This window comes from Balaenoptera acutorostrata, chromosome 15 (genome assembly GCF_949987535.1).
Source record: "Balaenoptera acutorostrata chromosome 15, mBalAcu1.1, whole genome shotgun sequence".
Classification (NCBI taxonomy): Eukaryota; Metazoa; Chordata; class Mammalia; order Artiodactyla; family Balaenopteridae; genus Balaenoptera; species Balaenoptera acutorostrata.
The window spans coordinates 17832911-17848975 of NC_080078.1; the positions used below are offsets into that span (position 1 = coordinate 17832911).

Below are 16065 nucleotides of genomic sequence, written 5' to 3' on the forward strand. Positions count from 1 at the left end.
AAAGGCCCCAAGCAGCCTCCTGACATTTTCAACACCGGTGACTCCGTCTGACACTGGAGCCCCCAAGCTCTGTTTTTGCGAGGTTGTGGTGGTGATAACAGTAATGATAAAGCAGTAGCAAGCACTGTCCCGAGCACTCTGTGAGGAAGATGCTATTCTTGTCCCCATTTCATAGCTGAGCAGCCTGAGGCACAGGGCTGTGGGATCACTCAGCCACGCTGATGCAGCCAGCAAGAGGCAGAGGCAGGTTCTCACCAGACAGACTGACTCCAGAGCCCATACTTTTCACCCGCTCCATCGCCCTGGGTGTGGGCTGCAGCACCCCCCTCCGTCCTTCTGGGTGCTGCCCTGAATGCTGTCCTTCCATCTCTGGTTAGGCCTCTCTGCCGGTACCCAAGGCAGTCACCTCCTTAGAATGTCCCATGGGCTTGCTTACAGTTTCAGTTTCCCAGACTATCTGAATGACTGACCAGCCCCATTCAGGGGGTGGGGGTGGGGTGGTGTGTGTGTGTGTGTGTGTGTGTGTGTGTGTGTGTGTGTTGGTGGGGTGAAGGGGGTAACACTGAATTTACATAACTTCCGCTTGGCTTACTAGTAGGACTGTCCCTTTGTCTGTGACCCTTGAAGAGGAAGTCTGTCCTGGGGCTCATTTGTTGCTTTTTTTCCCTCCCTGGTTGATCACAGTTGAGGGTACCACTCTGCTAGGAGGCGGATGAGATGTTTCATTGGGAATGTGTGACACACGGGCTGTTGGTTCTACGTCACAGCCGCTCTGGCTTTTCCTTTACAAGGAACAGTGCTTTCTGGTAGAAATGTGAAATTCAGGCCCAACCATGTGGCCTAGTGTGGAAGGAAGGCCACTTGCTGGGTCCAAGGCCACTTAGATCGCTTGAGCCCTCTGAGCTTCAGTTTCCTATTTCTTAAAACGGTGATAATAACTTGCAGAATTCACACGATGGTTAAGTAAAATAGCCTGTGAAAGGACCTAACACAGTGCCTGGCCCATCCCAGGTACTCAGTAAAGATTCTGTCCTTCCTTTCTTCCTTTTTGGAACTTCAGGATGTCTAAATTAAGGCACTTTTCACGCTAAGGTGGAGCCCTTCCTGGATCATTGACACGGAAGAACTGCGTGGTTCCTTTGTGTGGAAATGCTGACCTTAGTGCACGCCACATGTTTTTGTGCGTGTAAAATGCCTAAAACTTTGTGTATTTGAGAGCACGAGCAGTGATCTGGCCGGTTGTATTTCTCCTCCCTTTTGTTCCTGGAAAGAAAACCCTGCACCCAGGGGTCAGGGGCCGTCATCAACGGGACCGCGACTCCTCCAGGGCGGTTGCAGGTAACCGAGGTGGCAGCTCAGATGGAGTGACAGGCCACGTTCACCTGCGTGAGTCTGCTGACCAGTCTCACTCTAGCCCCTTCTGCTTTGACTTCAGCTGCCTTGTGCTCTGGAACAATACCCTTAAAAATAGCAAGTATGAGGGACTTACTTCCCTGGTGGTCCAGTGGTTAAGACTCCACGCTCCCACTGCAGGGGGCCCAGGTTTGATCCCTGGTTGGGGAACTAAGATCCTGCAAGCTGTGTAGCACAGCCAAAAAAAAAAAAGGCAAGTATGAGCTGAAAGGATTTTAATAAAAATAGAAATTCTGAGTCTGGAAAAAACTCTAGAACTATGGGAAATGCATAAAGATCTGGTGAAACGAATTCCAAGTGGTCCCTTGGACCATGAAGCTCAGACTGCCCTGTGCCCCATCCTTTACCTGTTTTTTCTCCTGCCTCTCTCCCCCAGCCCCACGAGGCTGACATTCTTTCTCATCAGCCCTGGTTTGCGGGCGAGTCAGTGGAGGCTGAGGGAGGTCGACCAGCTTGCCCAGGTTCCCACACCAGCTCAGGCAGAAGAGTCCAGATTCTTAACCACTGTGCAGGCTCGCTCTCTCTCACGCAGGGTTTTCCAAAGGAAAGATGCAAATGACATGGCCTGAGGAAAGGGAAACGTTGCCGCCATCAGTGTGTTGAGAAAGACGAGCGACAGATGCAGCGTGGGTGAATGACCAGGGCTTACCTCTCTGACGGATACAGAAACAAGTGCAGTCGGGATTCAGGGCAGAGAAATCAGCTGTGCTCAGGGACAGGCAGAGCTGCAGACCCTGTGGCCCCAGCCCTCTCCAGGCGCCATCTGGATGAGTCATAGCAGCCTCCTGCCCGGCCCAGCCTCAGATGCTGGAGCTCACCCCTTGAGATGTGTTGGGACTCCCCCTCCCCCCACTGGGCCGCATGCTCCTTGTTGGTCCTGGGCTCACAGTTCCCGGTGTGACCGCAGGGAGCAGCCTGGTCCTCCTGCGTCACCCTCAGCCTCCCCCAGCCAGCGGCCTGCCTGTCTAGGCGCCTTCCTCAACCCCATGCTCAGAACCAGAGCAGGGGACAGTTCCCATGGGACCCAGGAGCCAGGTCACCCCGACCGTGGGCCAGTTGTGGGGCTTTCCTACCTGGCAGGAAGGGACCAACCACCCTGAGTTCAGCTCCTGTTTGTCACGCCTTTGCACGGTGCTAGGTGCCGGTGATGCCATTAAGAGCAACTGCTGTGTTAGTTGAGAGTCAGACAGCCTGGGTCACATCCTAGCTCTGCCACTTCACAGCTCCGTCGCTTTGAGCAAGTCACTTAACTTTTCTGTGCCTCAGCTTCCGCGTCTGTACAGTGCAGCTTACAGGGGCCTGCCAGCCTCAGATCATGAGATTTGATGGGTTAATTTATGTAACGCTCACAACACAGTGCCTGGCCCACGGCTCCACGCCAGCCTCTGTACAGACGTTGTCTCGGGTCTCGCTGACACCCGTGAGGCGGAGAACATCATCTCATTTCACTGAGTGGGGAGCAGAGAGCTACAGCAAGTCATCGCCCCAGAGTTACAGAGCTGAGCTTGAAACCCACATGTGCCTGACCCGGGAGCCCGTTTATCCCCACTCTCCTCTGGGCATCCTTCCGTCCTGGCTGTCAGCAGAGGACGCAGCTATGCCATCAGGAGAAGGCTGTGACGGGGGATGCAGGTGAGAACAGCTGCTGCCTCGGCATGAGGAGCAGGCTGATGGCTGAGGGCGTTTTCCTCTGTTGCCTTAGAGTCCATGAGTGTACTAGTAACGCTTTTCCTCTTCCACTTAGCTTACTTTGAGGGCTGTTCTGTGTATCTTTTCTTGGCTAATTAGCCCCTTAAGGAAGTTATAAAAGTGTGGGAAAAAATCACACTGGGCTCTTGCCTGAGAGCGAGTCCGTCTGCCTCCATAAATGCTGCATTGTGTCACCCCTCACGCGGGCTGGCCCTTGCCCCGGGTCACCCGCTGTTCTCAGTCACACGGGCATCTTTGAATCAGGGGCCGTATGCCATCAAAGGTTTAGGGCTTGGGCTTCGAGGCTGGACTGCCCAGTAAATCCCAGCTCCTCACTCGCTAAGGGATGGGAGTTTGGGCAAATCCCTTGGCTCCTCACGTTCTCAGGCATGACACAGGGATGGTAGCCCACCTCCTACGGCTGTGATGAGGACTAACCCATATAACCCGCCGGGAGAGCTGAGATCAGCGTCCGGGACCTGGCAGGCGTCCGAGGAGTGGTGGTGGTTTTATTGTTAGGAGCAGGAGGTGGCTCTGTGAGTACCAGCTTAGGGGTGAGAGGGGGGCTGAGGGGCTTGGCAGTAGCTCAAGGTAGAGGACAGAGAGGAAGACCAGGTGGCGAGTGGCTTGGCGGCCAGTGTTCTGCCCACGTGCTGGGGGTGCTGGCCACGGGGAGGACCCAGTCCCGGGCCCCGGAGCCTTGAAATAGTTCTCACCCATTCAGATGGCCCAGGAGTCCCCTCGTTCCCAGGGCTTCCCTCTTGGGAGGGGGAGGCCGGGAGCGAAGCGCAAAGCTTTGGAAGCAGGAAGGGAGGACCTGGCGGGCGCAGAGGGAGCCGGGGGCAGGGAGGCTGTGCCAGACGTGGCTTCGCGGGCTTCATGTTTCTTCTCATGAAAAGTCGAGAACTGGGGGATTTTCTCTCACTGGCGGGAGTGGAGGGGAATCAGCTGGTGCCCGAGCCCTGCCGAGGGTGCCCACACACCTGCTGACCTTTGGCCCCAGGCCAGCCCTCCCGGAGGGTTCTGGTGGGTCAGCCTCTGTGGACCTGACTCTGAGGGTAAAGTCTCCGATGTCAGAGTTCAGGCCCCTGAGATGCTTTACTGTTTGTGAACTTCACCTGCAAACCACGTGCTGTGTCCCCCACCTACAGAGAATCCCCTGCCCGAGTTGGGGTGATTGGACTTGATCTGCTCAGACGTCAGTCTGTGCTGCCCTGGTGTGGGTGCTCCACACACCTTCACAGCAAGGCCCTCAGTGGCACAGCTCCTGCTTAGGAGGCACTGGGTTGCAGAGACCAGCTTCACTGCCACCGCTCCTTGCCCTGGTACCCGAGGATTCTGCACCTCGGTGTGCTGATGGACGCTGGTGGAGAAGCTGCTGATAGCCCTGCTGTAACAATCACTACAAATACAGTGACTTAACACAACACAAACTCGTTATTTTATCGTTCTGAAGGTTGGAAGTCTGTCATTGGACTAAAATCGAGGTTTCGGCAGGGCCGTGCTCCTTCTGGAGGCTCTAGGAAAGAATCCATTTCCTGGCCTTTTCCAGTTTTTAGACTCTGCTTGCATTCCTTGGCTCGTGGTCCCTTCCATCTTCAAAGCCAGCAGCGTAGCATCTTCCAATCTCTCACTCTGATTCCCTGCCTCCCTCTTACAAGGACTCTGTGATGTTATACTGGTCCCAGCCAGATATTCCAGGATAATCTCAAAATCCTTGACCACCGGCACCACGACAAAAAGCCTTAATTTAATCATGCCTGCAAGTCCCTTTTGCCATGGCAGGTAACATGTTCATAGGTTCCAGGGATGAAAGCGTGGACATCCTTGAGGGGCTGTTATTCTGCCTCCCTGCTGTCAGTATCATAGGACATCATAGTGTAGAACCATCTCTTCCATATCAGAGACTGGCACCTGCCTGAGTCACTTAGCCCCTGTCACAGGCTGCTGGGAGTTTGGGCAAGTTAGTTAACGCGTCTGTACCTCAGTTTCTTCATCTGTATGACTCCTAGGGTTGTCAGGATCAAAGGAGTTAGCGCACGTAGTGTCGAGATGGTTTTCCTCTTCCTTGTACCTCTCGTGTTACAGCCATAGGCGTGAGCTTGTTATTTTCCCCACATGGTGCTTCCATAGGTTGAGTTCCGGTGCCTTGTGATTGTCTGAAGGCAGGCGCTCGCCTGCAGAGTGTGGTGACTTGTCCGTGTCCTGCCCCTAGTCCTGGTCGTCGTTTATATTATTCACAGAAGCTGGGTCTATAAACAGTTCTGTGTGGACCTCTTACTATTGGCAGTTTTGCCTCTTTTTGAGTTATTTCTTGGAGTAAATTCCTACCCTTGGAATCATGGAGTTAAAGGCCTCTTGAAATGCTCTGGAAAGGTCATAGAACTTATTCACACTGCTGCCATACCTTAGTGGTAACGGGTATTGGCTTAAAAGGGAGAAGATTGTATTCATCCTTTAAGCAATACCGCCCATGTGCCTGCTGTGTGCCGGGCACTATGTGGGGGAGCAGGGGGTGGTGATGGGAAAAGACAGGCACGTTTCCTGTAGTCATGGAGCTTGCCTGAAGCAGAGGCTGCTGTTTATTTAACAGGCCCCTCATTATTCCTTTCATTTGCATTTCTTTGTTCACTAATAATATGTTTTTTATTTTTAAAGCAATTTTATGGAGTCAGTATTCAGGTCTCGTGCCCCAAGGTGTGCAGTGTTAAATGTTCCAAACTCGATGCCCTGTGCGGCCTTTCTCGGGGCCTCTGGGTCTGCTGAAGCCGCCTCCCCCAGGGCCGCACTGATTTGTCATCATGGAACCGTGTGCCTGTGTTCCCAGGGACCGACGTCATGGTGCGCTGCCTCAGGCTGCTGAAGGAGTTCAAGCGGAAGGTCGAAGACCAGGACGACGACGAGGACGAGGAGGCCATCTCCAAGGCCGTGCCACCGGTGGACATCGTGTACGAGCGGGACATGCTCACACAGACCTACGAGCTCAGTAAGTCCCGTTCTCCTACTTGCATATACACAGGGTTCCCGAGCTTTGAGTCGAGGTGTGTTTTGGTCACATGTTGAAAGAGGGCCCTGCTGTCGAGAATGTCACGCAGCGGGAAGCCCCCCGGTCCCCTTGAGGGTTTAGGCTTTGGAGTCAGATTTGAGTTTGAGTCCTTGCTCTGCCCCTTGTCCGTCAGCTGGAGACTTTAGCAAGGTCTCCAAGCCTCAGTTCCCTCATCTGTAAAATGGGGATATCTCCCCTAGCACGTAAGAGGACTGAATAAGTAGGATTAAAACATCTGGTGTAGTGCCTGGTACGTAGAAAGCACTAAAAAAATTACCTATTAATATTACTACTCAAAGATTTGAGAGTCACCTAACAACTTCTAAAATTGGTCTGGAATCATTGCAGCCTGGGGATTGTTGTGATGAAGGGGGAAGAAACATGTCTCTGTCCATTCCTCCCCCTTCCCCTAAATCCCCTAAAATCTATGTAAGACAGCAGTGACCCAGTGCCATAGATGGTGTGGTGGCAGGTCGCTGTGGAGCGGAGGATGTCTAGAGTAGAAGGGGAGGGGCTGCAGGAGATCTGGTTCAGCCAGCAGGTACGAAAACACCTGGCAAATCAGCACAGCCTTTAGGAAAGGCTGTTTGGCTGTTTTCCATCAACTCTTCAACATCTCTCAGGATCTGTTCCTCAGAACACAGTTTGAGAAATGCTGTCCATAACCCTTTCATCCCCGCTTTTAGCATGTTACTAGTTTAACATAGGAACACATTCTAGTCACCTCTTTCCATTCTGCTGTTTATTTTTATGCATGGACAATACAGCAAAACTGCCTTTATCCAGATCGGTTTTGCCTGGCGGCCTCAAGTGTATGCCACATCAGGAAATAAAGGGGAAGCTCTTTCTGAATGGTCCAAGAGTGTTGCCCCGAAGTCTGCCCTGTAGTATTTTACTGGAGGGACACCCGCCCACCGCCACCCCACCAGGCTCCTTCCTGGAGTTCCCACCCCCTGAGTAGTCGAGTAAATTTGAAAGGGCTCATTGGAGGAAGATGCAGTAATAGCACAGCGTGTAGCAGGGCAGGAGGTGACACACCAGACAGAGCAAGTAATAGAGCACAGTTGCCTACTGGTCATTTATTACAGGAGCAAATAGCATTATTTCCTTCTGTGGCCCCTGCTGGCTGGCAGCTGTTACGGAATAAGGCCATAATCGGTGTCTGTAGTGCCTCTGAGCCTACCGAGAAGGATGGGCAGACGTTCTTCCTTAAAAATTCCTTCGGTGCTTTTTAAAAGGCTCAGTTTAATTTAGCTGAGAAAGTTCGTTCGTGTGAAAGCACACACTTCCTGCTGCAGGATAAAACAGCGTCCCTGGAATTCGGTGGATCGGGCGTCGGTTGCTTGACATACAGCTTTGACGTGGAAGAGTCAGATAGTGAGCGCTTAAAAATGAGCAATGAGTTGGAGCGTTCAGAGTCTTGGGAGGGGAGGGTGGGAGGAGGCAGGTGTCTTATTCTGTTTGTCGGTTTCCCCGCATTGAAATGTCTGGGAACGGACCTGACTTGTGCAGAACGGCTCCGTGGCGGAGGCTGGGGTTCAAGTGTATTGTTTCACATAGTTGAGCGTCGAGGCACGAAAGGCATTTCCCAAGCTGAAATCCGAGTGGCTATGAACGTGGGAAAACTGGAAGCCAGAATGCTGTGCCGTCTCCTTCAGAGATTCAAAGTGGTCAAGGTAACAGCGTGAGTTCATTGTCTTCGGATGTGCACACAGCGTGGTTCTGAAGGGCTGTCTCAGACGTCGGGAGCCCAGGTCGGCCTTCCTTCCGTCTCGGTCAAGGAGGCAGATGGCTGCCAGGGAGGGCGGGAGTGCTGAACGCAGCCCACAAGTGTGCCCCACCCCACCCCCACTGTGGATTTTGTTGGTTTTCGCTTTTTGAAAATTGAATGAGTTGTCAGCTTTGAAAAGTCAGCAGGAGATGCTGCAGCCCAGGGAGCAGGTCCCCCACTCCCGCGTGGGGCATCAGCTGAGGTGGCGCCTCCGACGGCGCCCAGACACAAAGCGGGCACCCCCCCAGGCCTCAGCCCCAGCCGGCCCTCCCTCTCATTTAGGTTCCTTGCCTGGGTCCTGGGGACCCCGAGTCAGCCAACTGTGTCTGGTGTCCCCTTTCGGGACCCAGACCTGCTATCTCAGCCCATTATGCTTCGCTCCCTTCTTGCCAGCTTTCTGGCCATTTTGCTGGAAGGCAGTTTACAGTTGAGCTAATGATTGTGGAGCACTTAGCACTGTCCTTGGCGTGTGGTTGGTACGTGGAAGGTGTTACTCCTTCTGCCATTAAGGGCAGAAAGCCCCTTTCCCCTGTTGTAGGAGACGGAGTAGCTGAGTGACAGCTTCACCACCACTCCCCACGGCAGTGGCCGAACGGAGCTGGTGACCTCAAGGCCCTGACTCCGAGTGTGTGACAACAGTTAGGAACCGTCGAATTCTGCTTATTGACCGTTTCTCGTAGGCCTCGTCCTGTGCCAGGCCCCGGGGGTTTGCGGAAGGCCAAGTTAGGGCCCTGCCCAGCGGGGAGCTCACAGTCTCCTAGAGCAGACACACAGTCGGGATTGCTTCCTGTGGAAGCAGAACCTGAGGGATGGCGAGACGGGAGGACCCACGAGGGGCTGAGCTGGGGCCCAGGCGTGAGGTGGAGGAGACGTGGGGGAATGTGGGGATGACAAGGAAACAGACACCGCAGAAGCCCGGTCACCCGAACGCCTGGGTGTCCCGGCATCCTCTGCAGTGTCTTAGACACATCTCGTCCCCTCCAGGGCTTCATGGAGGACGAAGGACGGCAGCGAACCACCAAGTACATCTCCTGCGTGTTTGCGGAGGAGAGCGACCTGAGCCGGCAGTACGAGAGGGAGAAGGCGCGGAGCGAGCTGCTGACCACCGTGAGCCTGGCCGCAGTGCAGGAGGAGTCCCTGCTGCCCGAGGGCGAGGACGGTTTCCTCTCCGAGTCGGACAGCGAGGAGGAGGGCAGCGGCTGCAGGAGGAGAGGCAGAGGATCACAGCGGGACTCAAAGTCCTTCTCGAACGGCGGTCTCAGGACTCAGCCTCACCACACCACCCCGACCAAGGGTAGGGGCATGCTCGGGGCGGGGGGTAGGGGGGTGGGCAGGGGGGTGCGCGCCCTCAGTCTGAGCTGCTGCCTGTCCTGCCTGGCTCTGGGGACGTTCAGTCCAGCAGACACCTGAGGATGGCCTTGGTGCTGCCCTAACTAGGGACTTGTTGGTGTCACGTGCATCACATAAATCATAAGCTCTGGAGGTGCTTGTGTGGTCTGTCTCCAGGCTGCTGGCAAGTCATTTCTCCTTGGCAGATGTTTTGTTTGTTTTGCTTTTATTTGGTTGTGCCGGGGCTCCGTTTAGTTGCGGCTCGTGGGCTCCTTAGTTGCGGCATGCATGTGGGATCTAATTCCCTGACCAGGGATCGAACCTGGGCCCCCTGCATTGGGAGCACAGAGTCTTAACCACTGGACCACCAGGGAAGTCCCCTTGGCAGATGTTTTGTTTGTTATGTGTTGACTCTTAAAGGGATGGAATTCCCTAAACTTCCTCTATCCCTTTCCCTCCAACAATCTATGTGAGAAGCCCTTGGGGTTTTAGTTTAGTTATGGAAGACTTTTCTTAAAACACGTGGAGGGTGGTGCTGATGACAGATTTGCACATCGGGGGTGGGGGTGGGGGTCGGAGTCCGGAGGGTGCGGCTCGCTGCTTGCTGGTCCACTTCCCTCGTTTAAACTGACCACATGGACTCCTTTGGCCTGTGCGGCTCTGGTCCGGCAGCTGAGCAGAAGTGCCCCTCTCACTTTCCCCCTGCTGCGGCCGCGGTTCATCCGTTCTACGCCTGTCCTCCACTGCAGGGGGGTGGAAAGTCATCAGCCTTCACCCGTTGAAGAAGCATTCGTCCTCCTCCGTGGGAGCGGCTGAGAGAGCCGGCCAGAGCTCCTTCAGGGGGGACAACCTCCTGGACACCAGCAGCTCCGCAGACCCCGGCGTGTCCTTGGGCTCCCACTGCATGGAGAGTCACAGCGGCGACATCGCCGTGATCGAAGAGGTCAGGCTTGAAAACCCAAAGGTGAGTGCCCACGGGGGAGGGCGTTTCCTCTAGGGAGGAGCCTGTGGCAGGTGGACGTCAGCCTTGGCTTTTCTGTGCTTAAGAATCACAACAACAACAACAAAATCAATAATAGTAAAAGTGCCACATGCTCAGGCAGTGTAGGTGGGGGGGCCTCTACGGGACGAATGCAATGCTCGTTGACACACCACCTTCATGCAGCCCATCTTTAGCAGAAATCACCTGCATATTATTTACAGGGTTTTAAAATTTCCAACAACGTACTCTTTCTACTTAAATTTATTTTGAAGGAAAAATGTGTATGGCTACTCTAAATCAGTGGTTCTCACTCTGGGCCGATTTTGCCCCCCGGGGGACATTTGGCAATGTCTGGAGACATTTTTCGTTGTCACATCAGGGAGAGGGTGCTAATGGCATCTCGTAGGCAGAGGCCAGGGATGCTGTTAAATGTCCTGGACTATGCAGGGCAAACCACAGCAGCATTATCCAGCCCGAAGTGTCAGCAGTGCTGAGGTTGAAAAACCCTGCTTTAGATGAGAAGCCAGTATCATTTGCCATAAAAAGAAGGTGATCATAAAATAGATCTGATAAAAACAAAACTTTTTTAGTCCATTCTGGTCAGATAGTGTTGTACTTCACAGTGTTAAAGACAGTAGAATCAAACCAATACTTTTTCCTCAGTGTAATTAGAAGGATTAAAAGGCAGTTGACACAGGAATGCCTTTGTCATTATGTGATTCAGTTCACTCAGTGCTGTCCTTGGTCGCTGGAAGGTGCCTCAGATACGGCCAGTGGTGCCTCAGTTGCCCAGCACAGAACAGACTTGGGATCGGGATGGCCTTTGTTGCTGTTGCTGCTGTTTGGCTCAGGCTTCACAGCAACCCTGTAAGATGAAAGCCAGCTCTGGTCAGGAGGAGGCGAGCAGAGCCTCTGGGGACTGAGGGACTTGCCTGCTCAGTTAATGACAAAATGGAGAGTGGAACCCGTGGGTGTGGAGCTCCCACCCTGCCCTGCTTCTCCGTTTCCGGTGTGGAAGCCTGAGCTTGGGTTCTGTCCCTACAGCAGGAGTGATGGGGCATGGGGTGGGGGAGAGTTTCTGTGGAATTTTCTAGAACCTTCTAGCTGTATCCTGTCATTGGATGCCATGACTCTTTATCAAGGCATGATTGGTCTTGTCTCCACCTGAAGCACCTGCCGTCCTGGCCCTGCCACCCCCTTTGCACCTCCTCCTCAGGTCCACATGTCCCCGGCAGCACACTCCCTCCAGGCCCTGCCAATCCTGCTGCTAGCTTCCTAGCTCAGCTCTTTCTCTTCCTCTTAGAAATCTGTCCCCAGAGTAATGGCAGAACCTTGTCCTTCTTTTTGCCCACTTGCTGAGAAGAGGGGCGTGAACTGTCCTGTCTGGAGGTCCCTTGGTGAAGCATGTGTTCACTTTGCAGCAGCGCCGTGGGAAGCAGGCAGATTTTCTCACGTGGGTCTCCTCCAAAATGTTTGCTTTGAAACGCAAGAGAGAAGCAAAGTCTTTCTGCCACTCTTGGGCCCCTTCTTGGATCTGTGACTCTTTCACCCCTCGAGCCCCGCCCCCTTCAGGAAAGAACCGAGCCTCTTCCAGAGCACCGGTGCCAGCGGGGAAGTGATGGGACCCTGGCCCAAGGCGCCTCCTCAAGTGTGTTCTCATTCTCTCGAAGCACTTCTCCAAGCGAGGAGGGCGTCCAGCAAAACAGGCCATGGGACCACCAAGTGGCGCTGAATTATGTTGAGTGATTTGCCAGGAGTGTGTTAGGGTTGGGATTTCCTTTCCCTTCAGGGTGCACATTTGGGCTTCAGCGTCTTTGATCCAAAGGCAGATGGAACAAGTTCAGATTCTAAGTTCCTGGAAGCTAAAAGGAACCACGAAGAGAAAAGTGGGCGTCGCAGCAGGGGTGGGTGAGGGCACCCGTCCGCTCTTTTCTCCGGCATTCACTCGCCACTCATCCTGATCCACTCGGAACCCTGCCTCTGCATCTCCCTTATGTTCCCAGAGAGGCTGCCTGTGGCTTCCCTGAGGCGGAGGCAGAAGCCCATCCTGGCGCACGTTCACGCCATGGGACCTGGCATGGTGGTTTCACCTCACTGAGCCCTGGTTTCCTTTTCCATAAAATGGGGACCATAATAATGAGGTGGTTGAGAGTTCTGGATGAAGAAGCCCCATAGAGTGATGGCAGGGAGTCGGCCCTGAGTCTGTCCATTTCCTTCCTTCCACTGCGGAAGAACCAAGTAAAGATTGAGTGAATGCGGTCCCCTTCCCCGGGAAGGGCTGGAGTAGATGCCACTGCTTTCTGTTCTGAAACCAGCTGATCTTCATAAAGTTCTGGGATCCTCTGCTGGCAGATGTCTGTGCTGTTACAAAGCGCTGAAATAGTGGGGTAGTGGGATCCTATGGGGGCAGTAATCCTCTTGACTTTTCTTCTTGAAATATGGCGTAGAAATTCCGTAAAGAGGGAAAGCATACCGGCAGGAGTGGTGTCTGGCCCCCAAACCTTGCTGAGTCCATAGTTTTCTCATGCTTTTGGTCCCTGTTCTAGGAGAGTAGCAGTTCCCAGAAGACTGGGAAGCACGGCCCAGGCCAAGACAAACCCCATGAGACTTACCGACTGCTGAAACGCAGGAATCTGATCATAGAGGCTGTCACCAACCTCCGCTTAATCGAGAGCTTATTCACGTAAGGAGTAGTCTGTCTGTCTGTCTTGCATTAATAGTAAATCCCACATCAATCAGTCATCGCCATCCACAGAAACGACTTAGAGGCATTTGCATCTCTCTTCTGCTGTATAGATTCTCATAGGAGCCCTTTGTGGTAGAAAGGATTTGCAGTCTGTTTGTGTGATTTGAAAAGTGTAGACATTGAGGAATATCCATACACTTGACAGGGAGAGAATGATGGAGCAGGAAACAGAGGTCATGGGGAAAGTGCATTTGCCTTGTTCCTTCCTTAGGAATTTGGTGCTCAGGAAGGGGTGAGAGGAAACGGAGGCAGGTAATAGCATCAGCTTAGAAACATTGTTATTAGTTCTCCAGGGAGCCTTTTGTTCAAACAAAATCCTTTATGAAAACAAAAACAAAAGGGACATGAATGGCTAAAGAAGATGTGGCACATATATACAATGGAATATTACTCAGCCATAAAAAGAAACAAAATTGAGTTATTTGTAGTGAGGTGGATGGACCTAGAGTCTATCCTACAGAGTGAAGTAAGTCAGAAAGAGAAAAACAAATACCATATGCTAACACATATATATGGAATCTTAAAAAAAAAAAAAAAAATGGTTCTGAAGAACCTAGAGCCAGGACAGGAATAAAGAGGAAGACATAGAAAATGGACTTGAGGACATGGGGTGGGAGGGCGAAGCCGGAGCGAAGTGAGAGTAGCATCGACTTATATACACTACTGAATGTAAAATAGTTGGCTGGTGGGAAGCAGCCACATAGCACAGGGAGATGGACTCGGTGCTTTGCGATGACCTAGAGGGGTGGGGTAGGGAGGATGGGAAGGAGGCTCAAGAGGGAGGGGATATGGGGACACATGTATACATACAGCTGATTCGCTTTGTTGTGCAACAGAAACTAACACAGCATTGTGAAGCAATTGTACTCCAATAAAGATCTGTTTTAAAAAAAAGGGGACACATGTGGAGCTTCTGTGTCCAGGGTGCAGTGGGGGCTCTGCTCCCTGGTTTGGTCCTTCTAACCCACTGTTACCACCACGTCCTGGGAGGCATCCTTGGGCGTCTGGGCAGCCAAGGTCAAAGCCACTCGATTGGAAGGAGCCTTACCCTTGAGTCAAGGATGTGAGTTCTCTAACTAGGGGATGGGGAGACCGCCTGTGGATACTGCTGCCTGGGTCTCCTCTTCTGTGCAGGTGAGATGGAGCTAGGTGCTCCTAATATCCCTTCTGGGCCTGCCATTCTATGAGTAGTGATACAGAAACATCAGCATAGTGACTCAGTAACATCTAGAGAGAAGATACGTGAGGAGAGGAGTCAAAAGAGCTTCAGATCTGAGGGTGTCCAACAGTGGTAAACTGGAACATTCCTTAGCTGGATGTTGAATTAGCATGGAGACTCAGTGAAGACAGATTTCCATCACGGAGCTCAGTTTCCCCACCGTCGTTGTCATGAATCATGTAATCTCTTTAGTTCCTGGTGAAAGGCTCAGAACGTGAAGCTGCTGTGCATGGTGGCTTGTCTTTAGCTAACTCATTTATCACAAAGGGAGGTGATCTTTGCTATCTTAAGAAGTCATCCTTTCAGTGGTGAAACACCCTTTAATTCTCCCCTACTTTCTGCTGGATCCCATTAGGCAGGTGTCGGTTGCCTGGGTTTAGAAAGGCCTTCCATGTTGAGACTGGGAATATTAACGGCTTATTTTGTGATGCTGCAGGATTCAGAAGATGATCATGGATCAGGAGAAGCAAGAAGGTGTGTCCACCAAGTGCTGCAAGAAGTCCATCGTTCGCTTGGTGCGGAACCTGTCCGAGGAAGGCCTCCTGAGGCTGTATCGGACGACAGTCATTCAAGACGGCATCAAGAAGAAGGTAACCACGCAGACCACCGCGCGTGCTCGGTGTTTTCTTACCCAGCTTCCCACATCCTTGTCCCTCGGTTGTTCCTTTGTTGCTGATATTTCGGAATTTCCCATTATGCCTCCTCACTGGGGCAACAGGGATTATCTCCACTGCCTGTGGAAGCTGGAAACAGAAAAGAGGAATAACCTGCTTGGATTGTAGAGCAGCCTGTGCAGCCCAAGGCAGGTGTCCTGCCCCACAGCCAGCCTCGAAGGAGAGGATGGAAAGGGAGGCATATCCAGGTTCAGCTGACTAGTACTGGGAGAAATTAAGCAACATTTAGAAAGTGGAAAATTTAGGGCTTCCCTGTTGGCACAGTGGTTAAGAATCCACCTGCCAATGCAGGGGACACGGGTTCGAACCCTGGTCCGGGAAGATCCCACGTACTGTGGAACAACTAACTAAGCCCGTGCGGCACAACTACTGAGCCTGCGCTCTAGAGCCCACAAGCCATAGCTACTGAGCCCGCATGCCACAACTACTGAAGCCCACGCGCCCAGAGCCTGTGCTCCGCAACAAGAGAAGCCACCGCAATGAGAAGCCCATGCACCACAACAAAGAGTAGCCCCCGCTCGCCACAACCAGAGAAAGCTCGAGCACAGCAACGAAGACCCAATGCAGCCCAAAATAAATAAATAAATAAATTTATTTTTTAAAAAAAAGGAAGGTGGAAAATTTAGACTAAGCAGCAAGAACATTAGCCACAGAAATCTGCAGAAACATATCCCAGAGGAAATGATGTCAGCGACTCAATTAGCATGCACTGCCGGGTCGTCCAACAGGGACAGTGGATCTCTTCTTTCCCAATTTATCTGTTTCTGTAAAGTTTAAAGTTTAGGCCATTCCCATAGCAACTGCAGCTCAGTGGCTTTGCACATATTCTAAGGCATAAATTTTTCAGGGTCAGAGTCATTTGAGATACCCGGCTGGGCGTTGGGACCAAAGGGAATGGTGCTGCGGAATAGGCGTTTGTAATTTCCTGCCCTTTTTTCTGACTACGTTTTAAATCTCTGCCTTAAGAAAGCTCTGCTTTGATGTTTTGTTTTCTTAATAAGCTGGCAAGGTCATTTCTGGTCTTTTTTACTTTATCTTATTTTCTTGAGACCTTTGAAATTTGAGAAACATAGAGCAGTACCAGAAAATGACTTTAAAAACTCTGTTTCTACCATTCCAAGTTGGGCAGCTCATCAGTTTTTATATCTGTTGTGAGTCCCCTTGACATCGCCCCTCTCCCTTCCCCAGGCTGCCTG

General features: G+C 52.3%; 1 protein-coding gene and 1 non-coding gene across 4 annotated transcripts in view; one reads left to right on the top strand and one right to left on the bottom strand.

The window, feature by feature from the left end:
* GTF3C1 (general transcription factor IIIC subunit 1) overlaps window positions 1-16065 on the top strand; it is a 72586-nt gene that overhangs the window by 20858 nt on the left and 35663 nt on the right. For all 3 annotated transcript variants that reach the window (XR_009005310.1, XM_007186334.3, XM_057528395.1), the window contains exons 7-12: window positions 5930-6088; window positions 7709-7824; window positions 8904-9213; window positions 9998-10212; window positions 12777-12913; window positions 14632-14785. Coding sequence is in view for 2 of the 3 variants with exons in the window: in XM_007186334.3 (XP_007186396.3) it covers window positions 5930-6088; window positions 7709-7824; window positions 8904-9213; window positions 9998-10212; window positions 12777-12913; window positions 14632-14785 (1091 nt within the window). In the remaining variant the exon portion in view is untranslated. The remainder of the gene's footprint in view (window positions 1-5929; window positions 6089-7708; window positions 7825-8903; window positions 9214-9997; window positions 10213-12776; window positions 12914-14631; window positions 14786-16065) is intronic.
* On the bottom strand, window positions 9550-9622 carry TRNAG-CCC (transfer RNA glycine (anticodon CCC)). Its single transcript has one exon. It is a non-coding gene; the product is annotated as a tRNA-Gly (tRNA).